The sequence below is a fragment of the Polyergus mexicanus genome, unplaced genomic scaffold, assembly GCF_030449975.1.
Source record: "Polyergus mexicanus isolate NDT 795.1 unplaced genomic scaffold, iyPolMexi1.0 SCAF_4, whole genome shotgun sequence".
In the NCBI taxonomy this organism is placed as follows: domain Eukaryota; kingdom Metazoa; phylum Arthropoda; class Insecta; order Hymenoptera; family Formicidae; genus Polyergus; species Polyergus mexicanus.
The window spans coordinates 5,902,907-5,920,736 of NW_027223324.1; the positions used below are offsets into that span (position 1 = coordinate 5,902,907).

Below are 17,830 nucleotides of genomic sequence, written 5' to 3' on the forward strand. Positions count from 1 at the left end.
ATGATGAAGAAAAGCTGCAAGAGAGAATGAAATAAATTATCGACAGGGGTGTAATAATGATGTAATTGATATCTTATACTTTAACTTCATGCATTACGAGTACTATCTATCGTCTCTCTGTTCCTTTTTATTTCGGAAAGTGAAAAGAAGAGATCGTTATTTCGGAAGAGATATAGGGTGTTCTCCAGCAAGGTACACAGATGACACAGTGGAACACACAGTATTACACGATTGGCTATCAATTACAGAATTTTAAATTTCTTCGTTTGACAGCCAATCATGTGGTATAGTGTGTTACGCTGTGTCATCTGTGTACCTTGCTGGAAAACACCCATTCATTTAATTTATCGCTGGTCGCTCCTGAGCATGTGGCGCGCGATTGGTGCGTCAATGGAAAGATCGGGCACTTTCGGACGCACACGACCATCTACGTGATCCCACCATCGCGAGTGCCTCTCCCATCGAGGTCGGGGGGGCGATTCGCAGATCCGCGGTAGTGTAGTGGTCGGTCAGTCGACGTTCGTGAATGATGACGTAAGGTCGAGGATCTTGGCGAGCCTGGTGATTCCGCGGTACGTGGTAACGGCCTGTCAGTGAACCTCGGACGAAGATGGGGACGCAGAAGCCCGGAGAATGGGCGAATTTGGTGCTCGCGCGTTTCGAGGATCAGGTACGGGAATGGTGACGATGAGGAGCGTCGTTCCTTTCAGTTCCTGGTTCCGAGCTCGCCCTTTCTCTCTCTCTCTCTCTCTTTCTTTCTTTCTTTCTCCTCCTCTCTCGGCCTCCGTATCGCCACCCTCTTCCGGTGTGGCCATCTCTTCCCCCTAATGTCACATCCACGATGCACGGGTGTGATTCGCCTCGACTCTTTTGTTTCCGCTTTTCTCAGATTCATCTTCGAGTGTGATCTCGTTTCGGGATCGGCTTCGTTTCTCGACGATAAACTCGCGAGCCTCTTTCCCTCTCTCTCTCTCTCTCTCTCTCTTTCTCCGAGTATCGAATTTCGAGTTTTCTCGCCACTCGATGCGCAGGGTAGATTTCAAGTGGACCAGCTATGGATCAACGACTGCGAGGACGATGCTCGTGTGGGTGCGATTGACAGCCGGTTGCATCGGTCGCGAAAATCGGTTGGCGTCAACCCGTAATACGGGGAATTTGAATTTCCAAGAGAATATATAAAAATTTAACAAATAGGAACAGGCTGTCCCAGCATAAGAAACGTACATATTTCGCGAATCTTGACGATTATTCTATCGCTTGGTATTTTCGGGCAACGAAATAAACTTCCAAGCTATTCCGAAAATCATTGTTACACAGACGCGCAGAACGCGAGAATTATTTATGCATAGATTTCTCAGGATGTTTATTTCACTTCATCCTTGTTTGACTTTACGCCGCTCACAAGAAATAGATTGTATCGCGTGTGATTTTTCGATACGATGAAAATTAAATTTTATGAAAAAAAGATTGATTAATTTTGATTTAGATTTGATTTTACACTTGACACAGATTGGGGGCGCATCGATCGATTCTATCTAATTGAGATATTATTGATAAATTCTTAGCCTATCTTTTTTAAAATCTTCAAATTTAATACGATAAAGAACTCTTTTCGTTCTTATTATATTACATTATTTCAGTATCAATCGCATTGTGATCTAAATTAAAATGTGTTCCGAGACGCGATTTGCGCGAATGAATCGGAACTACTATCCCGTATTCCGATTGATTACACAACCTTCTTCTTTGGGAGAAAATCGGATATCTCGCATTTATAAATTGGGGTCAATGCGTATCAACAAAGAGAGCGATCACCCCAATCCCCGAGAATGCGATGTCCTTCCTTCCCTCCTTGATTCGTTCATTCATGAAAAGATACATTCTTGCAGAGATGGCCCCCTCCTTCCCCAACTTCCCTCATACGATTTGACCTTCGCCCTCCTCCCTTCTCCCCCCTCCCCCCGCCCCCCGCCCTCCTCCCCCTCTTCCAGTCAACCTTGCTGTGAAAGCAGCTCAATCAAGGTGTATGTACAGTAACGTATCTAAGGAGCGTACGAGAGTACGGGTATATGTATAAATATCGATACGCGAGCGCGCGATCCTCAAACCTATTTCCATATGTCGTATGAATTTTATTATCCCACGTTATTGTGATTATCAGTCGGTGAGATTGAGATTTTGCAGTTGAAATAAAAGATCTCTACTTTTTAATTGGAATCTTGAAATTGTTTATAAATATTTGCGTCGCGATAGTTATCAAGTAGCTAATGTATTCTCGCGAGAGACTCTTCGTTCTCTTTCTCTCTCTCTCTTTCTTTATCTCTGTCTGAATTCTGTCCCCGCCCGCTCTCGCGACGCCTCTCGTTCATGAGTATCATTCATGAATGAAAGTCGCTTTACGCACTTCACCTTACCCGTATATTGTGCGATACGTCGAATAAATAGAAATAAAACCGGAATCGATTGCGTCGTACGAGCGTATAAACTGACGTTTCCCGATGTCGGGGCAATTCGTCGCCAGCATTATTTCGAGCGCGCGCACATTTCACCCTTAATGCCTCTTATATGCGCGATTATTTTTTCCCCTCTATCCCATGCAACAAAATAATTACTGTTGCGGGACAAATAAATGAATTAATCCATCAGATATTACTCACTCTTGCGATTTTATCTTTCTCTCTTTTACAACTTGTTTGTTTATTTGCTTGTTATTTATATATATTTCCCTAAAACTGATTCTTCTCTTGAATTTTTGTAGTTGCCGTGTCGGTCCGGTCCCGAAAGTCCTCACTCACGTGTGAACGAGAAGAGGAATAAGAAATGCTTGATAGAGATCTCTCGGTACCGTTTCTCCCTCGTTATATCCGGCCTTACAAAAATGCTGCAGCGCGTCAACGAGCTGACACCGAACACAAGCGGTCAGCGGCCGTTCCACACCATGGACCAGGATCGGCAAGAGTCCATCATCATCGTTCTGGACACGTTGGAGAAATGCCTGGCGAACACACCAAAGGACACGACAAAATTCGAGGAGGCCATGAACGTAAAACTACTGCTCCGAGAAATATGCCAGTTTATAGGTGAGCGAAATACAACAAGCGTATCCAACGGCTTAGACTTTGGATTTTTATAAGCACAATTAATTGTAATATCTTATACAGGAATACCGTCAGACAGTCCACAGACGAAAATGATTAAGGATCTAGCGAGCAAAGTGCTGTTTGCTCTAAGTCTAAATTTCTTCAATGCGGTCTTCAATCGGATATCAGCCAGACTTCAGGAACTATCCAATAGCGGAGACGAGAATCCAGATTGCAGCGATATCGAGCTGATGCAATATATCAATGTCGACGTTCACAGACTGACCAGACTTCTGACTGGTAGGCATCAAATATTATAACGTGATGCAATGATATAAAATCAAATGTATTTTTAACGTATTATATGCTCGTATCGTAATTCTCTTGCTATCATTGCAGAAACGATACAGAAAGTCCGGCAACTCAAGAAATCGGCGCATCTTGTGCTCATGAGTTCCCTGGAGAAAGCGATCTGGAATTGGATGGATACTTATCCGCAAGAATTCGCCGATCTGCAAAAGCAGCCTAATGAGGATCTCAGTAAGACGTGCGAGGAGTTATTTGATATTCTCGACACGTTCGTCGACAAAAAGAGCCGCGCCGCGGCAGTATGGCCATTGCAGATGATGCTGCTGATACTCTCTCCCAAAGTCCTGGAGGAGATCGTGAACGCCGACTCCGGGTCGCCAGGGTCACCTCGATACTCGAAAAAGAAACAATTCATCGACAGTGTGAAGCGCAGCCTGAGAATGCACGGCAGTTCCTCCAGCCGACAGCTGTCCGAGGCCGCGGCAGTTGCGTGCGTCAAGCTCACCAAAGCGGCCACATATATCAACAACGCGGAATCGAAAAATAACGTCATCCTGATTTTGGTACAGCAATTGATGGACGATCTAATGACGCTTCTCTTCCATCCTTCGAAACCATTTTCCCGTGGACAGAATTATAACGCGCAGGATGTCGATCTGATGATTGACTCCTTTGTTAGCTCCTTCCGCATCAATCCGCGCAACAACGAGGTGTTTAAGTTTTGCCTGAATGTCAACTATCCGTCGACGTACCAGTTCGTCCTGGTCAGCTCGTTATACAAGTAAGTGCAAAAAAATATTTTCTTCTCGCAGTGTCGTGTTTTCAGCAAATCTTATCGGTCCCATAATACCAATATTTCAGAATCTTCACACAGCCAAGATTACCATGGTGGCCAGAGATCAATCTTTTGTATTCTTATGGTACAGACCTCAGGAATATGTTCACTGACACTTTGAACAAAGTTACACAGAACTGCATATGGTACACACCACTACGCATGATTCATAATTTTGCTCTTAAACCTAAAGAGGAGATGGCCAACTCCAAGAATCTATTGTTGGTGATGGTGCGACTCATTCATGTGGATCCCATGTTAATGCTACATGTATGTTGTTTACAAATAAATATAAGATAATCGTTTAAGGCGCGATGAAGAGTAATTACATAAGGAAAGTACACACACGCGCGCGCGCGCGTGTGTGTGTATGGTTTATATAGACATATATAAAATGTTTAAAGCCTGAATTAATTAAGTACTTTACAGAATTACGGCACAGCTGGTCACGAAATACAGAAATCCACTTTAGAATTGATTAATGGACTCGTCTCGTTAGTCCATCAACCCACGATGCCGGACATTGCCCATGAAGCAATGGAGGCTCTGCTAGTGTTACATCATCCAGATAAGGTCAAAGCGTGGAATCCTGAAGCGCCATTAGATACTTTCTGGGACATCAGTTCACAGGTCGTCTTCTCAATCTCGCAGAAATTGATTCAGCATCAAATCTTTAATTACACGATTATACTCAAGTGGCTTCGCGAGATATTGAGCTGCAGGAATGCTTTTCTCTCTCAATATAAGGATTATGCAAATGTAGGCAGCCAGATAGCGATTAGCAAACAGGCGCATATTAAACTCGAGGTATATACTTTCATCTATTGTAAAATTACACATGAAATTAAAAATTAATCCGCGAAATTTACGCACAGGTCGTTTATTTAACGTATTTATGGAGTATAGACATAGAAGCTGTTTTAGTATCAATGTCTTGTTTCGCATTACTATGTGAGGAAGCTGAAATTCTTTGTGGCAGTGATGAGGTAGCAGTGACTTGTTTACTTCCGAATTATCAGTTGTATTTAGAATTGGCGCAAGCTTCGACTGTATTGATCTCTGGTGAGTTTGATTTGTTTTACGAGATTTCACGCTCGGAACAAATAGAAAAAAATGTGAAATGAATCTTTGAATCCATTTTTCTCTATTTTAATTAATAAAATTCTTATTCAGCTATAGTAAAGTATTAAAGATCTTGTTATCGTAATAGCCCACGGGGAGAGTAGGCTATGTTATCAGGAACATAATCACGGTGAGTTCTTATTTTTAATTATATATTGCCTTTATATTTGTATTTTATCATTGTTTCTTTCTTCGATAATTTGTTATCTCTATTATTGATGAAGTCTTGACGCTTTTGTATTTTAGGACGTGCTGCATTACAAAAGAGAATATTATCTTTATTGAGAAAAATAGAACATTGCGTGAATGGTATACAACCTGTACGTATAATTATTTTTTATTATCTTACGATATATAGTATTGCATAAAATGTATATTAATTAATTGTATACATCGAATACATTTAGTTTTATAATCCTTTAGAAATTAATAGAGAATGTTATGATTTTATTTAGGCTTGGGAAGAGACATTCAGAAATTGGGAAACGACCTCGCGGCAATTGTCCAATTATCCTAAGACCAAGACTGAGGACGTGCAAGTCGAATCATTTTGTCGCAGCAATGTGAAACGAAGGGCAGCGCATCAAAATTCAGAGCATGAAATGGAGGAGCAAATTAACGAATGGGCCAATATGACAGGATTCCTTTGCGCTTTGGGCGGAGTGTGCTTGCAATGTCGTTCGCCGAATAGACCGCCCTATGGTATATTCCCCTTCAATCTCGAGCCTAAAAAGAGCTCAACAAAACAACAAGAAACTAGCTCCGGTTTAACGAATCCTAATCAAGAATCGCAATATTGCACAGTTACGCAATTTGTATTTAACTTGCTACGATTATTGATTTGCAATAACGAAAAACTTGGCAATCAGATACAGAAACACGTAAAGGAATTGGTCGCGCATGAGATGAGTCCTGCCTTGTATCCAATATTGTTTGATCAGATTAAAAATATTGTCGAAAAGTTTTTTGATCTACGTGGACAGGTGATAGTATCAGATTTGAATACGCAGTTCATCGAGCACACTATATTTATAATGAAAAATATTCTGGACTCGAAGACGGATCAACCATCAGAATATCTTGGGATGACCAGCATCGAAGGCATGATGTTGGCAATCGTTAGATACGTCAGGCATTTGGATATGACAGTGCATTCGATTTGTATCAAAACCAAATTGTGTCAGCTAGTCGAAGCCATGATGAAGAGACGGGATGACCTGGCGTTTAGGCAAGAGTTGAAATTTCGCAACAAACTAGTTGAATATTTGACCGAGTGGGTTATGTGCGCCCCCCCTTTTTCGTCGACAATTGCCAACGATATCACAGCTTATACTAGGTAAAACATTTACTGTTTTTTTATATACATCTAATTATTGTCTAATTTTTAATCTTGCGGCTATTTATAATTACTAGATAACTTTATTCCAAATAAGAAATTATAATGAGCAAATCTATCATTTTAACTTTTCCACAGAGATTTGGATCAAGCTTGCATGGAAGCAGTAGGAGCTTTATTGCGCGGACTACCCCTTCAGCCTGAAGATTCTGATCGTGTCGATTTGATGGAAGCAAAGTCTGAATTATTCTCGAAATATTTCATGCTCTTTATGAATTTAATAAATTACTGCAACGAACCATCATCATCGGAGGATAAGGATGTTGTCTCTCGACAATCGCCTACTTTAGCGACTAGCAAGTTAGCCACGTTACGCAACACTACCATTCAAGCCATGAGTAATCTTCTCAGTGCAAATATAGACAGTGGTTTAAGGCATTCGATACGTACGCAAAATATCAGATCAATTCATATGCTTTTAATTTAGGAGTTTTCTGGAGGAATGGCTCTCTTAGACATTCTTTTAAGAAATATTCTTATTTTTATTTTCATTTATCAATTTACGCCTTCCAGAGAACTCTCCAGTTGACAACTATCAGTTCTAATGATTAGTTCTTTCATGCTAAATGTTGATTTTTCTTATTTAGATTTAGGTTACAACGCAGATCTTCAAACGCGTGCCGCATTTATGGAAGTGTTGACTAAAATACTTCAACAGGGAACGGAGTTTGATACCCTTGCTGAAACTGTTCTAGCGGACAGATATGAACAATTAGTTCAACTCGTTACGATGATTAGTGATAAGGGCAAATTACCTATCGCCATGGCATTGGCTAACGTAGTAACGACGAATCAAATGGATGAGCTGGCACGTGTTTTTGTGACACTGTTTGATGCAAAGCATTTGTTGTCGCCTTTATTATGGAACATGCTCTATCGAGAGGTTGAACTGACCGATTGTATACAGACTCTCTTTCGCGGTAATACTCTGGGAAGTAAGATTATGTCGTTCTGTTTTAAAATTTATGGTGCCAGCTATTTGCAAGGCCTTCTCGTACCTCTCATCAAACCTTTGCTAGACGAGCCAACAACTAATTTCGAAGTAGATAGCGCGAGGATTGATCCTAGTGAAAATATCGAGCAAAACGGTAGCAACTTGATTGCATTGACACAAAAGGTGTTCGATGCTATAGCATCGTCGACAGATATGTGAGTCGTCATTTGTTACAATTAATTATTATGAGTAAGACCACCCTCGAGTTCAAAATATATTTTCCGTTGATTTTGTCAGGTTTCCTCCGCAGCTGCGCTCGATGTGTCACTGCCTGTATCAAGTATTGTGCAAAAGATTTCCGCAGTCACCGCAGAGCAACATTGTGGCTGTGGGAACGGTGATATTTCTGCGTTTTATCAATCCTGCCATTGTCTCGCCTCAAGAGACGGGTATAGTGGATAAGCCAGTACCGCCGCAAATGAAACGAGGTCTCATGCTTATGTCGAAAATACTGCAAAATATCGCCAACCACGTAGAGTTCAGCAAGGAACAACACATGCTGCCGTTCAATGACTTTCTACGAGCGCATTTTGAAATCGGTCGACGATTCATCATACAAATAGCATCGGATTGCGAAACTGTTGATCAGACCAGTCATCCTATGTCATTTGTATCGGATGCCAATGTCTTAGCTCTCCATAGGTTGTTGTGGAATCATCAGGAGAAAATCGGAGATTATCTTAGCAGCAGTAGAGACCACAAAGCTGTCGGAAGAAGACCCTTTGACAAAATGGCCACATTATTAGCATACCTTGGTCCACCCGAACATAAACCAGTGGATTCGCAGTGAGTTATATTGTGTTTCTTCATTTCGTTTATATCATCGTAGCGACTAATTTAAGTTGCGAATTATACATCTCAATTTCAGCTCGCTTTTTTCGTCTTCTTATGTTCGTATGTCTCGATGGGCGAGCAAAGATATGTCGTCGACCAATTTCGAGGAGATCATGATGAAACATAATATGCATGAAAGAGAGGACTTTAAGAGCATCCAGAGTATGAATATCTTTTACCAAGCAGGCACTAGCAAGCAGAGTTACCCAGTGTTTTACTATATTGCACGTCGATTCAAGTAAGCATTTTATTTTGCAAAAAGATAAAGATGTAGCAAAGTTTAAGTTAAGTTGATGATGTTTAAAACAGTGCAAACTTTGATTTTTAGACTCGGCGAAACAAACGGCGACTTGCTGATATATCATGTAATCCTGACTCTAAAACCCTTCTATCATTCTCCATACGATGTGGTCATCGATCTCACTCATACGTGTTCGGATAATCGGTTTAGAACGGAGTTTTTGCAAAAATGGTTCTATGTTCTACCAGAAGCAGCTTACGAAAACCTTCATGCAGTATATATTTACAATTGTAATACCTGGATACGCGAATACACAAAGTATCACGACAGTATCCTGGCACCGTTGAAAGGTAATCGAAAGATTATTTTTATCGACGGTCAAGGAAAATTGAACGACGCGATCGACATTGAACAACAGAAATTACCTGGAGCAACATTGTCTCTGGACGAGGATTTGAAGGTTTTTACCGGTGTCTTGAAATTATCCCATAAGGAGATGAAGGTATCCGTGAAGCTCGGACCGACAACCTTGCAAATAACTCACACGGACAGATCTAAAGTGTTGTCGCAATATGTTCTCTTAAACGATGTGTATTACGCTTCCGAAATAGAGGAGGTTTGCCTATTGGACGACAATCAATTTACGCTAACTATCTCCAACGAGGCAGGACCGTTGACTTTTGCCCACAATGATTGCGATAACATTGTACAGGCTATAATCCACATCAGAAATCGTTGGGTGTTATCACAACCGGACTCAATGTCAGTTCATTCGAAAATCAGGCCTAAAGACGTACCGGGAACGTTGTTGAACATGGCCTTATTGAATCTCGGTAGCCCGGACCCGAATCTTCGGACTGCAGCCTACAATCATCTATGCGCACTTACAGCGACATTCGGCTTAAAAATAGAAGGTCAACTGTTGGAGACGTCCGGTATATGCATACCGTCGAACAATACTATATTTATCAAGCATTTGAGCGAGACCTTGGCTGCGAATGATCCGCATCTTACACTCGAATTTCTGAAAGAATGCATGCAAGGCTTCAGGGAGTCGACTATCGAACTAAAGCATTTATGTCTCGAATATATGACGCCGTGGTTGAGCAATCTCGTGCGATTTTATAAGCCCCATGACGAAGGTGGCAAGCGACAGAAGCAAGTCACGGAAATTCTCGATGATTTAATTACGCTGACCGTCCAAGAGATTGAAATGTATCCGAGCATACAGGCCAAGATCTGGAGCACGATTGGCATGCTGCCAGAATTAATAGATGTTGTCCTCGATATTTTTCTGCAACGTAGCGCGCGATACGGCTTAGGCTCACCGATGGCAGAGATTATGGCGGATACTGCGGTTGCTTTGGCGTCTGGCAATGTCCAGCTGGTAGCCAAGAAGTTAATTAGCAAAGTATGTCGAATAGTAGACAAAACTTGCATGTCGCCGACGTCTCAACTGGAACAACATATAATGTGGAGCGACATAGCGATTCTCGCGAGGTATCTCCTGATGTTGTCCTTTAATAATTGTCTGGATGTAGGGAAACACTTGCCGTATATCTTTCACACGGTGACATTGCTCGTGTGTTCCGGCAGCTTGACTATGCGAGCGTCGACTCATGGTCTGGTGATCAACAGTATTCACTCGTTGTGTACGTGTAGTTCGCCTTCATTCTCCGAAGACACGCACAGGATACTGCGGATGAGCCTGGATGAGTTTTCATTACCCAAGTTTTATCTGCTTTTTGGCATTAGTAAAGTGAAATCCGCCGCTGGTACGGCCTTCTACAAACATCCAAAATCTAGCTGCAAGCACGCAAACGAAAAATGGCTCAACACCGAGCGAAATGTATCTGGGACGCAGGACAAGGAGAGACTCTATTTGACCAGCTTGGAAGTAATAACCGACGCTCTTTTGGAAATTATGGAGGCTTGTATGCGGGACATTCCCAAGTGCGACTGGTTAAAAACATGGACTTTGTTGGCGAAAAACTTTGCCTTCTGCTTCAATCCAGCTTTGCAGCCGAGGGCGCTCATCGTTTTCGGCTGTATCAGTAAGAGTATAACGGATCAGGATATGTGGCAGCTATTGAAAATACTAGTGAAGGCGCTCGAGAGTTTTAACGATATCAATCTTATGGAGGCCATCGTTATGTGCTTGACACGATTGCAACCTCTTCTGAAACCCGTAAGTTTCTGTTTAAGGAAAAAAAAAACTTATAAAAATTGTTCAACTTGAAGTATTCAGTACCAAGCCATTTTTCTGTCCAAGAAATCGCCAATACATAGGTACTTATTCTGGATTGCCACGTCCGTTCTCGAGTTGGACGAAGCATCGTTATATGCATCCGGCCTGGCTCTTCTCGAACAGAATCTGCACACGCTCGATTCACAGGGCACTTTCGATGAGAAGGTCTCTATGCATTTCTCGATTTTTTTCTCAATCTTAATAAATTTAGAAATATTTTTTGATAAAATATAATGATTGTTTCTATCTTTTTTTTAGACATTGGAACACGTGATGATGTCAACACGCGAACCTCTGGAATGCCAGTTCAAGCAATTGGATCACACTATAGGTCTATCCTTTAAATCTAATTTTCATTTCGCGCTCGTCGGTCATCTTTTGAAGGGCTATAGGCATCCCACACCGACCACGATTACCAGAACGGTTAGAGTGTTGACTATGTTGCTGGCGATCGTGGCGAAGCCCTCGAAAAGGGATAAATTCGAGGTGACGCCTGAAAGTGTTCCTTACTTGACCGGTACGTTTAAGTAAAAACGCACATAGCACAATCGAGATCAAGAAAAAAAATTTTACGCGAATTTCATTTTACAGCGTTGGTGGCTGTATCGGAGGAGGTGCGTAGTAGATGTCATATTCGACATTCGCTCGATAAAAACCTACACGATTCATCAGGCAGTTCGGACATTCTCGATACCTTGCCGTCACGTAGTGCGGTGAGAATATCTTTTGAATATCTTCCGCTATGATTATGACATGACATTGTTTTAATGACCATTCACGTATTTATTAGGATATGTCCGGAGCGCCCAATCCTACAAGTAGAAGACAAAAGACTTGGGACTTGCTAGATCAATCGGCGCTTACTCAAGCGAGACAACAGAAACAACAATCCGCGCAGGTAAATTACATTTAATCATATATGTATTACTTTCCCGCGAACCAACTCGTTCTTTCTCGAGCTATAAGCGTAGCGACGCATAATCAACTTGTTCGTTTGAAACATTGTAGGGATTTGCCACATTAAAAAAAAAATTGCTTTTATTTTTCCTTTTTTTTTATGTAGAACATATCGCGAAATGTAGTGCCATTCTCGCTCGTATACAATTATTTACTTAGCAAATGGAAAAAAGATTATCGAAGCATCGTACGAAGCATGAGGTTGCTGGAAAAATGCACTGCATGATCCTAATTAAAAGAATCTCGATGAGATGGCACGAAATAAAATTCAAAATCTTTTTCCACGCGTGATTTGTAAATCGAATGTGCAACGAATCGTATCGCTTCTATTACCTCGCTCTGCTTATCTTATTATATTTGATTGTTAAATTATTTCCCTTTTATCGAGAAATATCACTCTGTTCATCCTATTATTTAAAATCTTGTGCGCGTGCGTGCGTGCGTGTGTGTGCGTGCGTATGTATGCATTATTTCTAAAACTAATAAAACATATCTATGTATTTATCTTAAATTATATATTCTATATATCTCTTTTGGGTATGTTTTTGATATGATTTACTATGCTCTATGTAGAAGTATATACTCACATTTGAGTTTTATCTCTAAAAAATTTTCTTTGTACATGAGAAAGAGAGACGTCCTTTTACAAGCTTTTTTGAATTGAACAAAAAATGATTTCCTGCGATCGTTTCATCTTATTGTTTGCCATATATATTTTTCGATCTGATCTCCTTTTAATTAACTATTAGTAGATGCATAGCGTTGTATATAACATTATTTTATTCCTCCATGCATCTCTCTGTTTACTCTCTCGGTGTGTGCCCGCCTGTGCCTGCCCGGATTGTGTAAAAAACCATGCAACTTGTGTCACTAACAAGACTGGCCGGCTTTTATTTAAATCGCAGCGATCCTTGAGCGTACCGAACGCAAAGGACGACAAGTCGACGGACGATGCGGAACAGCAGGTATATATCGTTATTTGGACCACGATTCTCTTGTATCTCTCTTTCTCTCTTTTTATTTTTTTTCGATTCTATATATATCCAGACGCGGTTATTGTTCTTTTCTTTTTCGCCGTTCATGTTGAGAGACAGATGAGAATATTCTGCAACTGTGATATATTATATTTGAGTTTATTTTCTTTATACATATATAATCGAGATTTAATAAAGGAACTAATAGATTTGTACTTGTATACTGCTATACAGAAAGATCGTAGCACTAGAGTGAGCCTGAGCAACGAAAATAACGTCTTACTCGATCCGGAAGTGTTGACCGATTTTTCAACGCAGACTCTGGTTTTGACCATGTTGGCCACTCTGGTAAAATACTCCACGAACGAGAATGAAACGCGTATCTTATACGAGTATCTGGCGGAAGCGACTATGGTTTTCCCAAAAGTCTTTCCAGTTGTGTAAGTTTTCTTTTATTCCTTTAGTAATAATGATACACAAAAAATTTAGTTGGATATATCGAGAGGAGATACCTGAGACTATCCTATTTCCGAATTTTTATATCGAATGTCGCAGACACAACTTGCTCGATGCAAAGATCAACAGCGTATTGTCCTCTTGTCATGATCAAGCGATATTGAACGCGGTTCAAACTATCATACAGAACATGATAGCCAGCGAAGATACGAGCCAGCAACATCACCTGCAGCATTATTTGCAAAGCTGCGGTTTCCGCGGTCTTTGGAGATTCGCGGGACCTTACACGAACGTAAGTCTCTGAATCAAATTTCTTAATTTCACGATTTCGTAGCGATTTATCTTATTATATATCTTGATAATGATCATGTATAAAGTCAATGTGTGTGTGTGTTTTAAGCAATTAATAATATATTTTCAGTCCAACTGTACGCCCGAGAGTGCCGAATTGTTTGTGAATTGTCTAGAGGCGATGGTAGAAATGTGTCTGGTGGCGCAAGAACCGAATAAAGAGACAGTTATAGGAAAAGGTAAACGCCAAGCGGACTCTACGTTGAAGCCAAGGCCGTCTACCGTCGGACTTATCCAAGAACATTATCGTACGTCATCAGAGATTGACGCTTCCTCTGTTCACGTAAAGTAAGTTTCATGTTTATTATCGTAATGTTTGTTACTTCATCTTTTGTGTAAACTGCATGTATAAAACAGGGATATATATTGAACAAAGGGTATATTTCAGTCATACTACAAATAGCAGACGAGATGACTCGATGGATGCTGGTCAAACGGAGGATACGGGTAACGGTTCGCATCCTTAGCAATTACTTTGCGATGCTGGTAAACAATGTCAGAGAGGTGCGCGTAAAAGGCAAAGTAATCGAAAATTGCAACGGCAAATGAGGTACCTGAATTTTAAATAATCAAATGACAAATATACATGTAGTTGGAGGAATGTACAAAACTTAAGAGATTCGACCAAAAGAAGAGATTATTGTTTTTTTCTTTCCATTAAGTATCAACAAATTCAAATTATTGCAAAATGAACCTTAATTGTTAAATATTTTGCTTGTAGAACCTCGCAGACTTTCGTCCCGTGTTATTGCTGCAACATGTCCAGTCAGTTTAGTACAATGCCGTCCACATCGCGATAACGAGCCTACCGGAAATGGAAATCAACGAAAGCTACACTCTGGTAGGACGTTGTTTTATTTCTCTATCAGCTTCCTATGTACAATATATCGATAACTTTGCATTATTTTCTTAATTTATCTTTCAGTTGCGCAAGTTTGCTATTTTTGACAATCTTGCTACGAGATTTAAATATGTGTTATTGCATTATATGTTATCAACATTTTTACACAACGAAATTGTACGGAAACTCGCGTTGCGAGATATACATCGCAAGATTTGATTTCAGCGATTCAAGATACATAGCGTTTGACGTTTCGTCGTAATTAAGCAATCGTATTCATCGTCGCATATTGTTTCTTCATATCTCAAGAAATAATTTACAGTCAGTTTCCTCGAAAAAGATTCATCGAATCAGCAACGAGTATTGTATACGTTCGATATTTTCTCGCAATTACGCGCATAATAATAATTTAGCGACTGATATTAATTCTCTGCCACACAAGTCGCAATACAATACATATACAGAACTATTGAAACTGGTTCCTGGACAACCACGAAAAATCGATAAAATTTTATGATAAGTTTTAATTTTATGATAAGATTTTATGATTGTTCGTAACTTTTTTTTTTTTTTTTCCCCTTTATATTATATATATCGAGTATAATGCTTTTCCTGTACGTGCAAAGCGTTGTATCATCTGTCTCAATTTATGTTTAAAGTAATCAACTATAGAGAGTGTGTATAAAGAATTATTATTCTATTTACCAAAAAGAATCTCCATTGGTCCTCTAAAGGCTAAAAGCGCTGCGATTACGCGAGGCAACTTTTTAGCAAGAGCCGTAGCTTTCTTTTCGTATGCCGTTGCATGTAGATCTCAACGATATAACAAAAATGATCTAGACCAGTGACGCCTCTCGTCTCATTAGGCGTTTGAAGCCCCGGGACGAATAATTTAGAGTCCTATCAAGAGAAACACCAATGTAACTGTATACTGTCTTTATCACTTTTTATTAAAGTACAAAGCGAGACCAAGCGATATCTTTTCTGTACTATAATATACGCCGGGACATTTTAGTAATAAGAACAAGGGAGAAAGAGAGAATATATATGCATAAAATTGATTTAATTGAGATTACGAACTTGTGTTAACAATAATAAACCGCACCGAGTGCGGATGATCATGTAAAAATACTACTCTCTCTCCCTTAATTAGTTTGCGTCGCGAAAAATACTCTTTTTTTTTTTTATTAAATATTTCTTTTATTTATTTAAATGTAAAACTTCTTTGTTACATCATAAGCGAGTGTGTGCGATATGTATAAATTAATGAAATATTATAATAAGATTGAAAGCGCGAATTTAACAATGTAAACGTGGAAATGATATTTTTTGTGTAACGGAATGAATAGCTTCTCAATGGCGTTAGAATGATTGTTTGGAGTTTGAAAGATGCGTTTGTACATAGTGTGTTGTATAATGTTTGTATGTATCGTGGCGATTTAGTAAAAGTCCGTTGATTTTGTCCATCTGTATTTTTAGAAGAAGTAGAGAGTACGGATAAAAAATGAGTATGATGCGTCGTATAGATTGAGTATAGATTTCAGAATTGATTTCTACATAGAGCTTCATCTGAGCTTGTACTTAAGCGATCGAATTATTTGCATTCTCAAGTCGTTAATTTTCATAGGTATGGAAAGCATAGATTGTCCAATTCCACTACATAAACAGAAAGTATTTGCTCGAATGAAAAGAATAAATAAGTTACTTAACGAAGCTTATCGCTTTTTTCTTATAGGGGAAAGATTTGTCTCTTTTATTTTTAATAAAAAAAGAGAGACATGGATAAATATCGTTATATCTTGTATTATGTTGGTATTCTGGCTTGTTTAGAAACAGTCTATGCCTCCTATATCTTTGTTAATTTCTTACATGAGTTTTGATTTTTTTATTCAAACTATAGAATGTGCACTAGTCATAATATTATAATGTCAGAAAGAGAGCTCGAAATAATTTTTTACAATGTTTCTTATTTAGTTTTTATAATTATTTTACTTTTTACAAAAAACTTAGTAGGCAACCACCCCATGACACAGTACAGCTGATTTATAAATTAGTCATTTATCCAGTATTGAAATTAATGATTTTTTCGTAATTTTATTCGCGCGCAATTCGGAATTGTTAAGCTGTTTGTAATTGTCGTGTTATCGCGCGTCTCGTTGTCTCTTACCAAAGGTATAAATCGTCCGTAGGCCGCAGGCGATTAATTAAGTAACGATTATGGACAATTAAGGAAAACTGGCCGTACTCGCTTAATGTCTACGTGTCATATTCGCGAATTTTTCATCAATACGGCAAGTTTTCCTTTCGAATCTCATATATTCTCGCGATATTCATATTTCTAGAGTGCGTATGTGTATGTGTGTTATCAAGGTGGAATGTAAATAGTAAATTTTAGAATTTGTAAACATTGATGAATGCAAGTTGTCGGACCGGCGAGTACTTGTCTTTAAAGAAAAGAGAAAAATGTGAAACGCACATGTTTTTCTACAAATTTCTTGCTGCCACATTCTCACCAAGAATTTAAATCCGAGACATTACCATCTTATCGGTGATATCCTATAAACTTTCCATAACGCGTTATCAAAGTACATACTGAGTTCACGCGCGTCCGACGAGCAAGCAAAGAATACGTGTATATATTATTGTTGTAAGTACGTACATAAGAGATGTCTATTTAGCAAATCGTGATACGCATTACGATATAGATGAGATATAGTTGAATGTACGATAGTTCTGCGAATACTCGATTCGCACGATTGGCGATAAGAATTATTTTTCTTTCGATTGAATCTCCTTAACGACGTGATTATATCTGGCCTTTCTACGAATATTACGATGAGACAATTTTTTGTGTAAATATATCCACGAGATTAAAACGCTGTTTGTTAAACTACTATAAATGTTGGCATTATTAATGTTTAATCTAGAAGAATACTTAAGTTTTTTGTTGGACCGTTTTCTCGACACTAATATCCTTCCTTGAAATTAAAGAAGCTTTATATCTTTTATTCAAATCTTCACATTTTGCAAGTCTATATATATTAGATATATTCTATATATATAGAATTTTTTAATATATATGAATTTTTTTCATTGGTGTTTATAAGTTGTATAACGATCATTTGTGAAAATTGAGAGATGAGTTGTAAGAACAATTAATTTTTAGATAATAATTTTCATTATACTGTAAAT

The 17,830-nt window shown here is 39.2% G+C and overlaps 1 protein-coding gene across 2 annotated transcripts; it reads left to right on the plus strand.

Annotated features, from left to right (window-relative positions):
* Positions 1–510: 510 nt before the first annotated feature.
* Nf1 (neurofibromin 1) lies at positions 511–17,623 on the plus strand. Of its 2 annotated transcripts, none has more exons than XM_070294276.1 (26): positions 511–670; positions 2,759–3,080; positions 3,162–3,380; positions 3,480–4,170; positions 4,251–4,494; positions 4,654–5,031; positions 5,100–5,286; positions 5,435–5,476; positions 5,593–5,666; positions 5,802–6,682; positions 6,821–7,128; positions 7,330–7,891; positions 7,974–8,522; positions 8,605–8,808; positions 8,899–10,999; positions 11,084–11,224; positions 11,318–11,576; positions 11,651–11,772; positions 11,850–11,957; positions 12,895–12,981; positions 13,225–13,430; positions 13,546–13,738; positions 13,868–14,085; positions 14,174–14,347; positions 14,519–14,638; positions 14,723–17,623. In XM_070294276.1, the coding sequence occupies exons 1-24, from the start codon at positions 611–613 to the stop codon at positions 14,262–14,264; spliced, it is 8,247 nt and encodes a 2,748-aa protein (XP_070150377.1). In that variant the 5' UTR covers positions 511–610; the 3' UTR covers positions 14,265–14,347; positions 14,519–14,638; positions 14,723–17,623. The 2 variants fall into 2 exon arrangements, with proteins under 2 accessions (XP_070150377.1, XP_070150378.1); XM_070294277.1 differs by having other exon boundaries at positions 519–670; positions 14,186–14,347.
* Positions 17,624–17,830: the final 207 nt, after the last annotated feature.

What these genes read in the sequence shown, in the direction of transcription:
- Nf1 (XM_070294276.1), top strand. Translation starts at nt 611, where the DNA reads ATGGGGACGCAGAAGCCCGGAGAATGGGCGAATTTGGTGCTCGCGCGT. An exon ending in ACTGACCAGACTTCTGACTG is followed by an intron (nt 3,381 to 3,479) that starts GTAGGCATCAAA and finishes CTATCATTGCAG; the next exon opens with AAACGATACAGAAAGTCCGG. An exon ending in TCGCGGGACCTTACACGAAC is followed by an intron (nt 13,739 to 13,867) that starts GTAAGTCTCTGA and finishes ATATATTTTCAG; the next exon opens with TCCAACTGTACGCCCGAGAG.